The following is a 16,827-nucleotide window of genomic DNA, read 5'->3' as shown; positions in this document are numbered from 1 at the left end:
AAAGTAGATTTTAGAGAATAAATTTATACTGTATGGCAGGCTAAGTATTTTTTTCAGAGAACTGCCAATAGGAAATACTATCACTTATACTGTCCATCTCACCAGGTATGTCGGTAGGGCACTTAACTTTATTTTTTAAGAAAAACAAACACAACTCTTTATTGTCATTAATGCCAGTAATTAACATCCTGATGAGGGGAATGGACAAACTCATGCATTTGTTTCACAATCTTAGCACACATGCTTTATATTATATGGCTATATTGGGAATAAGCGATGCCTGTTATCCGCCCTAGCCATGGCAAAGATATTACCTATCTTGAGGAAAATGACAAATAATTAAACTTAAGTTTGAAGTAATTACCAAACAACTCTAAGGAGTTAAGCATCAAGAAGGGAGTTAGGAAGAATAAAAACTGGTCATAATCAGAGTGGGGAGGAGATTTATTCCCCAACCACAAAATCGACCTCACTAGAAGCTTCTGCAGGAGAACTCCAGGTGTGATAAATTTATGGCCTCCCCTCTTAGCCTCACTATTACTCTTACCAAAGCAGAGAGTATTATATTCTTAAGTCCTTGACCTCGGATAAAGCCTGAGATTCCTTTCACTTCCCCTCAGTGCATGTCCCCATGTCCATTAGCCAGCACCACATTCCAGTGTCAGACAGGCCTCATAAATTAGCAGTGGTATTCTGATGTGAATGCACCAGAGGAAACTATTCCTGTCAAAGCTAAGGGGGAAGTAACCAGGTTCGACTTGTGTTAGTTATTTCTAATTAGGAAGCACCATAAACTTCACACCCAGAGTGCAGGACTAATCGTGACTGTTCACAATTGTCCAGGCAGAGCAATGAGATGCTCATTGATGCTATCACATAAAACGTAAAAGAATCAGATTCAGAGGAACCAAGGAGATTCTATACCCATGCAAACTATACTTTTCTTTTTCCTCTCCATCATCCTCCCAAACACCCACCTTCATTTGAACACATTTGGTCATCCAGAGAACTAGAGTCATACATTCTTCATTCTGAATTTGGCCTCATGAAGTGAATGGAAATGTGTCTGAAGTTATTCACAGACAAGACATGCTGAAATAGTATAGAAGGAGGACTAACAGAGGGACTGGAAAAGTCTTAAGTGAAATAATTCTATTCTGACTTACCCTAGTACCTACACATGCAAGCTGCACATCTGTAAGGTTCCTAAACCCTGATGAGGGGATGTATCTCCAAATTACATCATCCAGTGGAGCAAGCCATAAGTGAGCTGTTGTTTCCATGTCCAGACAGCTACACAACTTGCTCTCATCTCTGTTGTCAAGACCATGTTATTTTTCTGTCTTTTCTCACATGTTCGTAATTTGTTTCCTACATCTCCAGTGAAGTACTACTCAAAGAGGAGGTAAAAAGGAAAAAAATAAGCTAACTGTGATCCAGAAATATGAGAAATAACTGGAATTATGAAGCTAAATGTATCATAGAGAAGGGAGATTTAGAAAATATTAATGCCACAAAGGACATTATATCACCTACTTTCAGCTCCTGTATATTACATTATCTTCATTTTCATTCATTAGCCCAGTGTTGTATCCAGAACAGCTGACTCAAGCACATCTTCTCGAAAGGCACCTAATGTTGATTTCCGGATGAAAACTCCCACTAACTTGTGCTTTTGGATGAGGCCTTGTAGAACCGTGGTTTGCAACCTCCAGCCTAAGGTCCATTTTGATAAATCTGCAAAAGGTAATTCTAGAAATTCAAGCCTATTACCAGAAGGTTCAAATCCACAGGAGGTCCCATGAAATTTTAGAGGCCCACCAGTCAGGAACTGCTGGTTTCAGGCTGTGTGATTTGTCAATGGTGTGCAAAGGCATCCCATCACAGCTGAAAGCTAACACTGAAGTTCACTAGCAAGCCAAGCAATAGAATACTCCATCAAGAGCTGAGCATCTAATTAAAAGAAGGATGTTGGCAAACTGAATGGATCCAAAGAAATAGGTAACAGAAGATATTTAAGGGATTGGTTAATAAGAATATGCTAGCAGAATTAAATATGTTTAACATGGTTAAGAGGTACATAGGAGAAGACATGCTAACATTCTACAGATATTTCAAGGTTATTAATTCATCTCCTTTCCTGGCATTTATCTCCTTAAGAGAGACTAAAGGGATATAAACAAGGTGGGGAGGAAGACTGAGAGAAATATAAATTGAGGGAGGGGGGGGGCGGGGGGAAATCTAGCCAGTAGCTGCCACAAGGCAGTGAAATAGTTTCCCTGAGGGCACAGTGAAAGAGGTATGTCCCTGTTGCTGGAAACATCTTAAACTAAACAAGGCCAGCACATGAGAAGGGTACTACAGAAAAACAAAACTAAAGTCTAATATATTTTTGTCTTATGCCACAGTGAAATATTTGAGAAATAACCTGCCTTGTGTGCATCAGGAAGACGAAGCATTTAAGACATTCTGCTTTACATAGATAATCAGGATTTTATCTGAAATACCCAAAGCAGAAGTACCTTTACAGAAGATCAATTTCTGATAGAGGATGCTTCAAGTCTAAAACAAACAGGTGTAACATGATCTGACAGCCAGAGCTGAGACTGGATAATTTCTGGCTGTAAGATACTTAAAAAAAAAAAAAAAAAAAGCTATTCAGCCCCTGGAAGAACTTTCAAAGCTCCTCTTTTAAATTCTATAAATAAAGACAGGATGTATGTTTAAACATCTACTATGACCATGCTTTGAGGAAAAGTTATAAGCTTTTGGCTTCATACCAAAATACCTGGAAAAGCCTTGCTTACACTGTGCTATGAGGAAAATTATTAATAATAATAAAAAATAATAATGTCTACCTGTAATGATTGCCTCTCCAAACCAAACAAAAAACCCTTCCACATAATACATTGTACTCTCGGAAAGAGTGGAAGGGTAGTTGCCCTTACTGCAAATACACTCTAGTGTTTCCCCTGCTTCTTTATTAGCTGCTGCTTTCCACCTTATTCTCAAGGTCCTCAGTGTCCGCTGTAGGAGTTACAATTGATTTTTCTATTGCTCTCGCTTGTAACCATCCTCCTCTATGTCCCAACAGTTTGCACTACTGTCCCATAAACTGCTTGCAATTTCTCATAGGCTTTGAGACCTCCCATTAACCCAATGTGGTGATTTTCTGATTCTAAGTCCTGCTGCTACCATGCTCTACAGTGTGCATACTAACTTTCAAACCTGTGAGACAGGATTGCAGTCAGCTTCAAATGTTTGAAGAGAGCAGTGTGACCCAAAACAGCAATAGTTTTTTTCTCAATATACAAGAGGAGTAACAAAATCAAGCCAGAAAGCAGAAGTGTCTGATTCAGACTCTTACCTGTGCTACCTCTTCAAAATCATCATGCCTTTTCTGCAGTGCGCGTGCTCTGTGTAGAGACTTCCCTACTCCTGTATGTTTACTCAGAAAGGCTTCCCCGTGATTTTCAATCCAGTCCAGTACCTGCCAGAAAAGAAGAACATTCAATTAACTCTCCTGTCTCAGCAGCACAGAGAAATCCTCAAGGTGAGGATAAAACAGCTGCAGAGGTATTGCTTTGTGCTTGCTATGGCTAAACACATGCAGATCTGTCAAAGTCCATTCCAACTGGATAGAAGACACATGTTTATGGAAGTTACTGGTCAGTTAGAATTACTGGATTTTTACTATGCAATTTATTTTGAAGTGTAGCTTAGTTATTTGAGCCTGGCAGATATTAAATATTTACTTTCACATAAATGAATTTTGAGGAACAGGAATCAGAAACCTGGAATCTTTTACAGCAAGTATCCTCCTCTTAAGAGCTCCTTGAGTAAAGTGAAAACCAGTGATAGTTGATTTCACATAAACAGCAGATCTCAATGGGAAGCATCTTAAGTGATTCCAAAAGCATGATGGTGGGATCAATTAAAATTTAATTTGATGTGGGGAGAAAGCATTGTCAGAGTAACTAGAATGAAAAGGTTAAGGATCCTTCACAGTAGGCCATAAAATATCGACAGTGTGCACCCTCCAAGTCTTTCAGGTTTTCAGTTCCAAAGGTAACTGATACTTATGGAAAAGTAGAGTGGCAAATCTGATATTCTGAGAGTTAAATAGGGTTTTCTTTTAAAAATAGATCAACCGTATGAGCACCATCCATTTGGAGCTCCTTCTCACAATAACACTGGCGCTAAAATTTAGATCAAATCTGTTCGGGTTCTACTAAAAGCTGGGGAAAAAAAATTAACTTGACAATATGAGCTTGGGAAATTTCAGGATGTGATCTCCACCCTTTCTACATCTATTTCCCAATACACAGAGGCTAAAAGAATAAATAGTACTAGATCAGTACTCGTATTTGTGTAAGTAGCTAGGACTTCACTCAGCAAGGAGTCCTGCAATCGCAGTGAGTTGTTGATCCTCACTGCTACTGATGCTAATGGACTAGCAAACAACACCTGCTTTTTCTGCCACACTGAAGGGAGAAGACACCACAAGCATCCCCAGGATAGTGATACTACCTGCAAAAGGCCTCAGAGCTGCATCCTTTCTTTTTGCAGAGCTGGCGTGCAAGGAGCAAGCATGGGCCCCAGTGATGCTGGGCAGGGACTGCAGGCTGCCTTGCAACTCACGGCAGCTTGGCCTGAGAAGGGCTCTGGTACCAGGAGAGAGCTGTTGTGTGAGAGGCCACTTGTCTTGTGTGGGTCTGATAAATGAGCAGATATTGACTAAGGCTAGTAACCTAAGACTGGAAAAATGGAAGATTTTTGGGGTTTTTTTGTTTTGTTTTTTTGAATTTCAGGCAAGTGAAGGCTTTCATGGTTGTACAGAATCTAAACCCCCTGTCCTTTGAGTCTTTTCTGTACTGTAGATCCCAAACATATTTTTATAAGAAGTTCCAAGTACAAACAAAGCTTTATACACATATACTTATTTCCCAACCCTATTTCTTTGCTGGGAAAAGCGATTTTTTTAATTAATATTTTGTGCTTTCAAGGTAATTTTCATCCACAGAGTACAAATAATTTCACAAAATGGAGTATCAAAGCACTTGAAGTCCTTCAGGGACAACACAACACATATTTGGCACAAGTGTCACTGTGGGGATGAGGAAGCAGGACCAAGTGTGTTGGCAGTTCAGTCATCACTTCCTCCTTCCCTTTCTCTGATCGTTTTGTGTCCCATTTGCTCTGGGTAGAGAATCCCAAATACATTCCTTCAGACTGTTTGACAGCCATGAGTCAGCTGGTCTGACAAGAGCTTTTCTGCAATATATTCTTGACCAGGAATCTATATATAATTTCTAATAACATTAATTATTGGAGGGTAGCCTTCTAGCATTCGTGTCATTAACAGTGTGTAAATAATTCCATTAACATCCTCTTTCCTCCTGTCAGGAGTTTTCAACTTATCTGTTAAAAATGGAACCAGATCAAAATTCAATTTTGAAAAAACCCCTCATCTAATGAGGTCTAATTTTTTAAATATTTTTTTAAATGGCAAATGGCTGCAATTTAAACAATATTTCATATGAAGTTAGTATGCAGTATGTGCTTTCTATTTATTAGTATTTGATAGCCACTCACTGTAATTCTACAGCAAACTATTCTAATAACTTTTACATGCTTATAGCACTAAAGTAGTAATCACATAATAATAAAATTTTTATCCCAACCAATGTTATATTAGGCTGCTTTAGTTACTGTTAGATGACTGTTAACAGAGATTGCCTCTTCTATTTTATAAACGGATGTTTCGTTACATGCTTCAATTCAGAATAAGAAATACAACGTATGATACCCACTTTAAACAAAGATAATGAATCTAGGCCAGAGTACTGGTCAAAACACGGATACTTTGCTCTCAATAAAAAACCCCAACCAAACAAAGTGCTAGAACATTAGTCTACAGGGAATAAACCTTTGTTCCAGGACTTATCCAAAAGCTGGCAACTCTTGCAGCAAAGTCTCATGTTGCATTTGGGCAGTTATTCCATACTGCCTGACACAGAAGGGCACCATCTGGTGATTCACCAAATCCTTCCTGTAACATGAAAGCTTCCCTCTTAAGTCATCTATGCAGGTATTGATTAGGTTTCCAAATTCTTTAGTTGATAAGATTAGATATAAAATACCCCTTGAGGTGACAAAATTGTATATCCACTCAATAAATCAACACTATGTGAGCAGACAAGATAAAAAAAAAAAAATCTTTAAACCATCCACTAATGACACTGGCTGTAACACCCTATTTGACTACTTCTTTCCTATGCCATTTCTCTGCTTAGAGTGCCATGCCTCAGATTTCATACACCCTATCTGCTCTTTAAAAAGGTCTGGTTCAAATTGTTCCATAGACTCTACTTCCGCCACGATTCCTGAAAGAAACAAATCACGACTTTTTAAAGAATAATTTGCTTAACAGCATTTTCTGTGGCTCTGAAACCCATGTTAACATATTTGACCACTCCAGCCTTCAACGCATTTGTTTTCACAACCATTCTGTGAAGTACATGAATGCTATAATTTCATTTTGCATAGAATGCAGGGGATACATATATTGAGAAACTAAGTGAATTGCTGAGGTGTCCCAGGAAGTTGGCAGAACACAGGATGTTAGCATGAGTCTGATAATCTGATAGGCCTAACTATCAAAAGAATCCTCAGCATTTATACGAGCAGCTAATACATTTTTCTTTATATAAAGCATTTGCCATCTGCGACATAAGCTCATAATAATTTGCAAACAGGAAGAAATATCACATCTTTGTTTCCGTCATACAAGGCACAGAAAGTTTGCACTAAATGAGGAGCTGAGGTATGGAATAATTGAGTGAGCAAAGCAACAGCAATACCATAAATCTGGATGGATACAAAGCACTTACTCCCCAGTGCAAACAATGAGAAATGTTGAGCAATTAGTCTGTGGCAAATGCAGGAACAACTCTGAAAGGTCACAATTAAACCTGGAATCACCAGCACTTGTAAACATCTACCTGTCAGCATGTTTGGGGACATTCTCCCTTACCCTGAAGAAAGAAAATATCTTTAGAACTAGCATAACTGTGTAATAATTCAAGATAAACATTTAACATTTTAAACGAGAGCACGGACTGTATAATTTCCTCTACTGCCAAAAATTAACATCCTGAGATACAGTTAGCCATTGAAGTTACAGTGACTTACTTCAAATAATTTAATTACTTCTTAATAACATAAACAGCTTGAAGATGCTGTTAAAAATGCAGTTGAGTGTTTTCCAAATTACATCTTCAAATTGTCCTTTATTGCCAAGCTATTTTTTCTTAAAACAGCTAGAAAAAGGCTGTAAGTCATGAATTCTTTGGAATGAAAATACTGTGCTACAGGTAGATCCATCATCTGAGATGTTTCTTGAAACATAAAATATATTTTTTAACTCCAGTATATGCCAACTCTCTTTCTAGTATGCATTTAGTACCGTACTTCCACTAGTTTGAAAGCTACTCAGGACAAGGGGCCAGGACCTCCCTCCTGCTTTGTAGCTCCTAGGGCAGTAAAGCCTGATCCTGCCTGACTGCAGTTTTAATACAGGCCAACCACTGTGTGGACACACTCCCCATGTATGCAGCATTTTCCAATCCAGGCTGCTGTCCGTTAGATAATACTACATTAATAAAAACATAGCTGAGTTCAAACTTCAAGGAACATCTACAAGCACTGGTGAAGCTGCCTCTGGAATCACCTAGGAAACGTAACTCACAGACATCTCCTGAAAGGATTGGAGTATAATAGTCTTGGTATTTTACCTTCACCTGTGGCAAATTTCCATCCCACACCTTACTGACCCAATCACTCTTGATGAGTTGATTTGGGTATCTGTTTCTGCTGTTCCTCTGCCCAGTCCCATAAGATGTCCACAGAAGGAAATAAATGAGTTGCTCCGTTTACTCTGATGGTAGCTTGCATGGGACTCCAGAAGGTGTGCACATGAGGCTAGGAGGTGAGAAGGAGGCTCCCTTTCTTTTCTGGATGGAGAGTCATAATTCTGTGTTGAATTCCCAGCTAGTAAAAGCTTATGCAGCATCAGGCTCAAAAGCATGAAATATTTGCTAGGAGCCCATTAACAGAAGGAGAATTACACCAAATGCTCTAGAAGCATATCTGATGTCAGCAACATTTATTGGTAGGAATGCTACAGGATACACAGGTGTGTTAAAAAGATGTAAATATCTCTTTTTTTAATTCATCTAGCATATCTCTTTTTTTAGTTCACCTAGTTTAAGATCAAAAGTGGTAGGAACATTACTTTGTTTCTATCATGACGTGCATGTCCTGTCTCCGTATCTCCCCAGGGGCACAATTACACTCCCAACAAAATAAGCAGCAAAGCCAGGTCACTGATGAGAGAACTCTTGCCTATGGAAGTCTAAGACGTATGGCACTCCTAAACTGGCAAAATAAATACTGCCCCAGTGAGGTCAGGGAAAAACGTACTTGAGAGTCCATTTGCAGGGAATGGTGGTAGTTTGTACAGAACAAGGTAAGAAAACATGGGAAGAAAGAAATAGAAGAATGGTTTTAAAGGAAGAAGGTTGAAGAAGCAATCAGGCAATAATTAAGCAAAGTTCGGCGATGATAATTGCTCTTCCTCTAGGCTAATTTGTATGATGGGAGTATGGCAAGATGATTGCATTAGTGCAGTTAAGGTCAATTCTTTTAATAGCTTAAAAAGTTAATTTGATTTTTAAATTTAAAAAAAAAGCAATAGGCACTATTTTTAAAGGGCAGGATTTTCAATGTAGCTCTTTGAAAATAAAGCCTCTTTCTGTAGGTAACTTTCCTAATTAGTAAATGTGAACACTAAGAAGCACCTCGTAACTTTGTCTGACTTTAAATTAAAATCTCCTTGAGAACCAACTCTTTCCTAGCAAGTCCCCATGCTCTGCTCCCATTTTACATGAATACAAAATGTGAAAGGAGTAGTAAACCCATTACTTTAACAAACAATATCTGTCGTTGAAGTTAGTTGAAAAACTTCTGCATTTTCACATCTTTTAAATTGTATTTCTTTTAGCAGCAATGAATGAAGATTAAATGAGAATGACTTGCACAAGAATCATAGAATCCTTTAGGTTGGAAAGGACCTTTAATATCATCAAGTCCAACCATTAACCTAACACTACCAAGTCCACCACTAAACCATGTCAGGGTCGATCTGCTCGAGGGTAGGGAGGCTCTGCAGAGAGATCTAGACAGGCTGGATCGATGGGCTGAGGCCAATCGTATGAAGTTCAACAAGGCCAAGTGCTGGGTCCTGCACTTGGGTCACAGCAACCCCATGCAGCGCTACAGGCTTGGGGAAGAGTGGCTGGAAAGCTGCCCAGCAGAAAAAGACCTGGGGGTGCTGGTTGACAGCCGGCTGAATATGAGCCAGCAGTGTGCCCAGGTGGCCAAGAAGGCCAACGGCATCCTGGCCTGTATCAGAAATAGCGTGGCCAGCAGGAGCAGGGAGGTGATTGTTCCCCTGTACTCGGCACTGGCGAGGCCGCACCTCAAGTACTGTGTTCGGTTTTGGGCCCCTCACTACAGGAAAGACATTGAGGTGCTGGAGCGTGTCCAGAGAAGGGCAACCAGGTTGGTGAGGGGCCTGGAGCACAAGTCTTGTGAGGAGCAGCTGAGGGAGCTGGGGCTGTTTAGTCTAGAGAAGAGGAGGCTGAGGGGAGACCTGATCGCTCTCTACAACTACCTGAAGGGGGGTTGTAGTGAGGTGGGTGCTGGTCTCTTCTGTCAGATGGCTGGTGATAGGATGAGAGGAAATGGCCTCAAGTTGCAGCAAGGGAGATTTAGGTTAGATATTAGGAAAAATTTCTTTACTGAAAGGGTTGTCAGACATTGGAATAGGCTGCCCAGGGAAGTGGTTGAGTCACCATCCCTGGAGGTATTCAAAAAGCGAGTAGACAAGGCACTTCAGAACATGGTTTAGTGGGCATGGATGATGGTTGGACTCGATGATCTTGAAGGTCTTTTCCAACCTAAATGATTCTATGATTCTATGTCCCTAAGCACCACATCTGCACATCTCTTAAATACCTCCAGGGATGGTAACTCAACCACTTCCCTGGGCAGCCTGAACACAGAGGCCCTGCCGCTAGTCCTACAGGAAGGAGATGAGAAGTGTAAGCTGGTGATTAAACCAGCATCAATAAGATGCAGCATGTTTTGCTAGCAGTGACGGGGCACCCCGACTTCTGCATTTGACCCAGGCCCATGTTGAACAGTTTCATTGCTCCTGAGTGAGATGACCCATTGAAGTGCCTTGGCCAAAGGAATCATTAATCTTTGTTACTCTAAAACCCACTGTTGTTGCCATAGTGACTCCTAAAACTAGGTTACTCTGAAAACTGAAAATAAATTATACCATTTTACACTTTAAGCAGTTAAGAGTCAGATCTTGATCTCAAAACAGTACAAACCTGGCATAACTCAAAGGGGTTAGATTAACTCTTTGGGGTTAGGTAACTCTAGCAGAGTTGTAATAAATTCCACAGCAATTCCAGTGAAGCATACCCAATTTATTCAGCTTTAAATGAGGCCCCATTTCAAATAGGTGCAATAAGCATTGCCTAACTTTAAACACATGGATAGAGACTCCAAAATCTGCTAGGCTTATGCCACTGAAAGGAAGCCAAACAGTATCAAGTTGCCACTACGTGCACTTTATTGCTTGCTCTTGAGATGCTATGGGCTAACTAGAGTTCTGGTGTGATACCAGTAATTCATATGGTACTTCAAAACTTGCGATTTTATAGTCTCATCACCATTTCCACTCCCAACAACCAAACCTTATCTTTACCTTTTCTGTAGCTGCTATTACGAATGCTCAGTAACTCCAAGGCGTTGCATGTCTGAAACTCTGCCTTTACCAACCATGCTTTTTGTAACCAGGAAGTGTAGGTAAAAGGTTCATGTTTCAGATCATGCTTTCATAGGTACTTTACGCCCAAAGCTTATTGTAAATGTTTTGTTACACTGCCCAGCAACAAAAACTGATCTTTTCTGTCAAAGCCCTTCAAAATTGTACAAGCCTAGTTAGTAACACTTACTGGGTGAACTAGAATTTGCAAATACAAGACAGAGAATCTCTTGGCAGAAGATCATTCATTTTTCTTACAATAGAAGAACTAGAAGCTACACATCACGTATGCATTTATAAGCACACAATTCAAAGTAGGCATGCTCTCAGGATACCCACAAACTATTCCCTTCTTGGGAGGTAAAAGGAAGGGGCCTCTAAGCAGTAAAGAGCGCACATTTGCCAGGGAGACCACTGAATGTCTGGGTGGAGGCAGTAGCTAGTGTGGGATTGTCAACTTCTGTCCATTGGAATTACATCTGTTCCTGGATACTGTTGTTCTGCGCAGGCTGGCATGGGCAGCCCAACCCATGGCCTGCTACCAGGCCCTCCGGGAGAAGTTGGTGTCAGCAACAGCACCGAGGAAGACAGAACAAACACTGAGAATCAGAAGAACAACAAAACAAAAAATCCACCCAAACCCACGACAACTCAAGGAGACTTAATAAATCCTAATCCTCTTTCATGAATAAAATGCACACCAAGTCTGATTTAAATTAAAATATAGTTTCTTTGTTGGATTCCAAATCATTGCTGAAAATAGATTTCTTTTCCCTCCTATCCCTGGCCCTGTCACAGCAGGGTAATGTCAAGTAAAGGTCTAGCTGAGAAAATACACCAAAATACAAAGGAACTTCTCCTCTGGCTTTTCCTGCTATTATTAATGGTTTATAATAGAACCCAAAACAAAACTCAGCCATTCTCATTTGTGGTTTTTATCTCTTAATAATAACTGAGCTCCTTTTTTCACTTCTTTCTTCATTATAATTTTAAGTTGGTGACACAGTAAAGTATTTCAAAAAACAGTTTTTTCAAGAGGGGAATCGTGCCCCATGTTTAAACCAGAAACATCATCTTTGGCTCCCATGAGATTATTTTTAGTTTCAGAGACATCTATATCTGACTGTAAAGCTCAGATCTTGTTCCCACCAAAATCCACAGCAAAGTTTCAACTGACTTCAGTAAACATGGATCAAAGAATCCATGTTTGTAAAGTTAATAGGCAGTGGCTAGTTACACATCCAGCAGAATCTGAGCCTCCGGACACATGCCTGAACACCATGTTCTACTTCCCATTTAGCAACTTAACAAATGTAGTTCATAAAACAGCATGTTACGAGCTGCATAGGTTAATGAACATAAGTGCACTCCTAATGTACAGATACAACTCTGCTAATGCAGTTCAGTAGCACTGGAAGGGAAAAGTGCCTTACCCTGTTCACTCTCATTGGATAAGCATGTCAAATTATGCAAGAGTTTTAAGAAATAAGCAAAAAGCAACAAGGATTTCATATCAAAAGTAGACTGGAATTTGAGTGATTTGGTTCAATGCCCAGCACTGCAGTTCAGCAAATGATTCAACTTCCCTGCCTCCATTCTCATTTCTAAAATGACATTAACCACACTTACACAGTCAAAACAAGCAAGGCTGACAAAGTGTTTGGAGTGAAAGCTGCCTTTTACTTTAAGTTTTTGCAGCCTCTAGCAATATGTGGCTCCAAATTTGGTTGAGGATTCTAGGAACATTTTCCAATACAGGAACATACTGAAATATCATAAATAGTAAACAACATCATGGCAGCTCTGCAAAAGTGAGCAGGCAATCCACTGAAAGGCAGGGCTTTAAAATCAGGTGGAAGCTGCTCCAAATTCACTGTGGTATAAATGCCCAATTGCTGAGCAATACCTATAAATCCTGAAATACCATAGCTTGACCTGTCCATGTGGTGATGACTAATTCATCTTCAGAAAATAATATAGGCAGCCAACCAAGTTGTTCTGCATTTAATTCAGCTCAGACAGTCAGTCGTAAGAGTCGCTTCTTTCAAACTGGCTTGAGACCTAATCAGTGTATCCCGCTATAATCGTCCAAGCAATCTGAGGTTTCGGGGGTTTGTTGGTTTTGGTTTTTTTTTTTTAAAGAAGAGGTGGAATTGAGTGAACAGAGCTATACTCATTAACATAGTCTGAGGATTGGACAAGAAAGATTAATTCTGATACTTCTTCAATCCTTTCTCAAAGAAGATCTCTCTTAAAATGCTACAATAGACAACCTTCCCTGAAGTCAGTCAAAAATTGGTCATCTCCATTTTGCCTTTTCGCGACAACTCCTCTGTGTGGCATATATGTACTCAACTGTGCCTGGGTCTCTTTCAAAAGCCAGAGAACTAATGCAGCTGCTATTAAGTATGATTTTTTAATCACTCTCTGCTTTTCCTGTCTAATTGTAGTTATTCCAAATACCACCACATAATTAGAGGTCTTTTCAAAAGAAAAAACATGCAGTGCCATTTACCCTTGGAGGGAAAAACAGCCTTACAGACCTATCAGTGTTTGGCTGCATAGTGCAACTAAATTAATGAGGGGAATTAAACACAGAGCCAATTACAACATTTAAAAAACTTCCTTTATTCCCTTGTCTACATTCAACCAAAAAAAGAATTCCCCATGAAATCAGATTGTAGGTGTTTTTATGAGCTTCCTGGACATTATGTGAAAGTTTCACCTCTTCCCAATTTCTCATTTTAACAGCAAAAATCTAACCTCTGCAGTTAAAAAACCCACCAGTTTGCCAAAAGCAGAACATCCATGTTCTGTTCTTTGCAGCAGGGACAGCCTTGCAAAGTACAGCTGATACTAGTGAACACATCTGAGTAAATTATACAACTACTGAGACATGTGCGTCCACCAATTTAGAAGAGTGTCGGAAAAGTCCTCACTATGCAAAAATACATGCACATAGTCTTCTTCAGATTCCTCACTGCTTCTAGCACCCACAGCTACCCTACAAGCCCCTCTGGAAACAGGACTGTAGGAGTTTGTCCAGGCAAGACAATTGCTGCAGCAGGATCCTTGTTCATCAACAGCTTCTGCAGTGGAAATCACTACAGAATAACAACTCCCCCCGGCTACCCACTTCTTAGCAGCTTCTGTTGCAAAAGTACGCAAAAACAGTTGTGAAAGGGCTCCAGAATTAACAGTATGAGTAAGTGAAGACACCCTAAATATCTCCCATAGCAATGGCCTGAGCACCAACAAGACTGTTGTCAAGTTTTCTAGCGGTCTCAGAAGTTCATGGTGACTTGCTGATTCAGGACTTAACTTGCAGTAGTATTGCTCTTCCATTCCTCACCCCCCTTGAAGAGCTTTCACATTACTGTAGACCTATAGACCTGTACAATAGGCTGCTCCCAGATATGCCAGTCTTCCATGGGCAATGTGGCTGCTTACTTCATGCAATGATGAGGTGTGCATGGTCTCCCACACAGCTGCTCCAACTTAACTCTACCTTTTCACAGGCTTATATGGCAAAAATATCCTCATGTCTGCTTTCTGCAGATGTCTATTATGTACTCGTACAGTTCTTCACATCTATAAACATATTACGATGGTTTAAAACCGACATGCATTTGGAGAAGAGTGAGAATGTGATGTGTTCTGGCCCCATCCACCTTCACACCATGTAAAGAAAAGAGCTGATCCCAGCCTTAGTAATTAGTGAGATGCAGGATTTAGTCATGTCTCTCTCTTGGGAACACCACGTTCAATTCAGGGCTTTGGCAGAGATGGCTGGGTGTAGACTGGGCATTTTGAGAGCAGTACTTGCCCATTTCCTCTGGGCATTGGCTGAAGTCACACAGGCCCAATCTGTTCCTTCACTAAATGCTGTCATCTAGGGTGCAAGCTCCACAAAAGTGAGTGGGAATACACATGCCTCTCTTACCCTGAGAAAGAAATTCTTTCAACTTAACATTGTTTTCCTTTGGTAAAGTTCCCATTCATCAAATGTATCCCACTTATCTTTCATTTTTGTGATTAAATATTTTACTTGATAAAATTTGGCAACTGCCTCTCTAAAAACATTCCAAGTAAGAGAACAATAGACAGACAAATGAAGAACTAATGTTCCTTCCTTAATGCCTGGATTGTTACTAATGTTCCCAGAATATTGTTTTTAAGAAAATCAAAAAAGAAAAAAAAATCTTCAGGTTAAAAACCCTGTTGTATTCTTTAAGTGCTGAACTTCTTTTAGAGCAAGTTTGAAAGCTGTGTGTGGGTGGAGAAGCTATAAATAACCACATTTGTGCATGTTCCTTCTGTAGAAAACACAGAAAATGTGCTCTGTATCAGATGCTGCTGTGCTCTGCATGAGGCTTCTCAAGGCTGGCAGGTAGATTATTTCTTTTGCAGTTATGCTGCTGGTGTTGCTGTTTGTGAGTCTTTTTTCCAACACTCAGGAATCATACCTGGCACTTAGCTGTAGTATGATGAATTTGCAATACAACTAATCAGATCTCTCAGTCTCTAACCAATGGTAATATTCAGAACACCAGAAATATTTTCTTACCTAGGGCATATAGAAGATTTCAGTTGTTGCTGTCCATAGCACTAGTTAGAACACTGATTTTGCTCCTTCTGAGGCTAATTTCTTGTTCTCCAGGTCTCCATTTCTTGTTCCATGTTGGCCCTTTCAGAGCAGTTTTACAGGGTGCAACTGCTGGGACAGTCAGGGCTGGGGCCAGCTCTAGTCTTAGGTCTGGCTCCCCCCTTCTAGGCTGTTTGCTTGGACATAATCAGAGTTTTCTGAAAGAATGTCCCAGGTCTCTCACAGAGGATGGGAAGAACATTGTCCCAGGCAGAGTGGGCACTGAAGCAAAGGCAACCTGAAAAGCTCTTGATCTTTTGCTCAAGCAAACCTCCCTTTCATTGTCCTCTATGGTTGTTTCCACCATTTTAGCTGATGCTCTGGAGCTCTCAGGAAGAGAAATACCTGAGCATGCTCAATGTCTGACCCAGCTTCTTCCTCATGTACACTGAAATAGGGGATCTCTACAGCTCTTAAGCACCAATAGATGAAACAACATCCTAATTATTAGAAACCTCTTTCATGCTGAGTTAACAATACTCAGTCTATGCTGTGACCATGTGTAGTAGGGGGTTTTTAAATTTCTCAAATAATTATTTAGCATCTTGTGTTTCCTCCTACCTCTAGTAACTCTCTATTTTGCTCCTCTGGCATCAGACCAACAGAAAAACAGCATTTGCAGACCTGATAGTAAGTAGAGACACCTGCAGGACCCAGATGATTTAGATTTCTGATTGGCAGCTCTGATTTAGATTAATAGTGTTGACCTCCAAGTTGTTGTTACTAATGACACCTATCACCACAGCTAATTTTCATGTTTGTAAACACAGCATTACAGTATTGGTCTTCATGTTTGTGAGGAAAAGCATTCTGATCCTATAAAGAAATTTGTGCATTTTAAAGTGTGGCCCTTTGTGGATTGTGAAGTCATATGCACTTTCCTTCCATATGTTTGCTTCATTTTTTTTTCTCAGTGGGAGTGTCCGAAATGTAAAAAGCCCCCAAGAAATACAGCAAGTACACAGGAGGGAAAAAAGGAGGCACGTGAACTCTTTAGAAAAGTACATTATCCTCAGGTATGTAAATAGAGCAATTGGTTTTAACTCTGCCAGTGACAGATGTGCCTACGGGCCTCAAGAGAGGAAACAAAACTAAGATAGAGTGGATAAAAATTCAGAAAAAGAAAAAAGGACTGTTCTTCACAGTTCCAACCCTGATCCGCTTTATGGCCCCTTTCAGTGCCTCAGTTTCTCTGTCTGTAAAACAAAGAAAGAGATCCACTGATAAATAAATGTCAGACTAAGATAATGATATCATTACTGCTGCCATTAAACGTTCA

The 16,827-nt window shown here is 40.0% G+C and overlaps 1 protein-coding gene across 1 annotated transcript in view; it reads right to left on the bottom strand.

The window, feature by feature from the left end:
• LOC104833332 (kalirin-like) overlaps positions 1-16,827 on the bottom strand; it is a 164,411-nt gene that overhangs the window by 41,930 nt on the left and 105,654 nt on the right. Inside the window, exon 10 of the mRNA XM_010569924.1 lies at positions 3,368-3,490. Coding sequence (XP_010568226.1) covers positions 3,368-3,490 — 123 coding nt within the window. The remainder of the gene's footprint in view (positions 1-3,367; positions 3,491-16,827) is intronic.

This window comes from Haliaeetus leucocephalus, unplaced genomic scaffold (genome assembly GCF_000737465.1).
Source record: "Haliaeetus leucocephalus isolate CR32 unplaced genomic scaffold, Haliaeetus_leucocephalus-4.0 Scaffold1, whole genome shotgun sequence".
In the NCBI taxonomy this organism is placed as follows: domain Eukaryota; kingdom Metazoa; phylum Chordata; class Aves; order Accipitriformes; family Accipitridae; genus Haliaeetus; species Haliaeetus leucocephalus.
The sequence above is the reverse complement of the archived record's forward strand: the minus strand, read 5'-3'. Positions and strand labels throughout refer to the sequence as shown.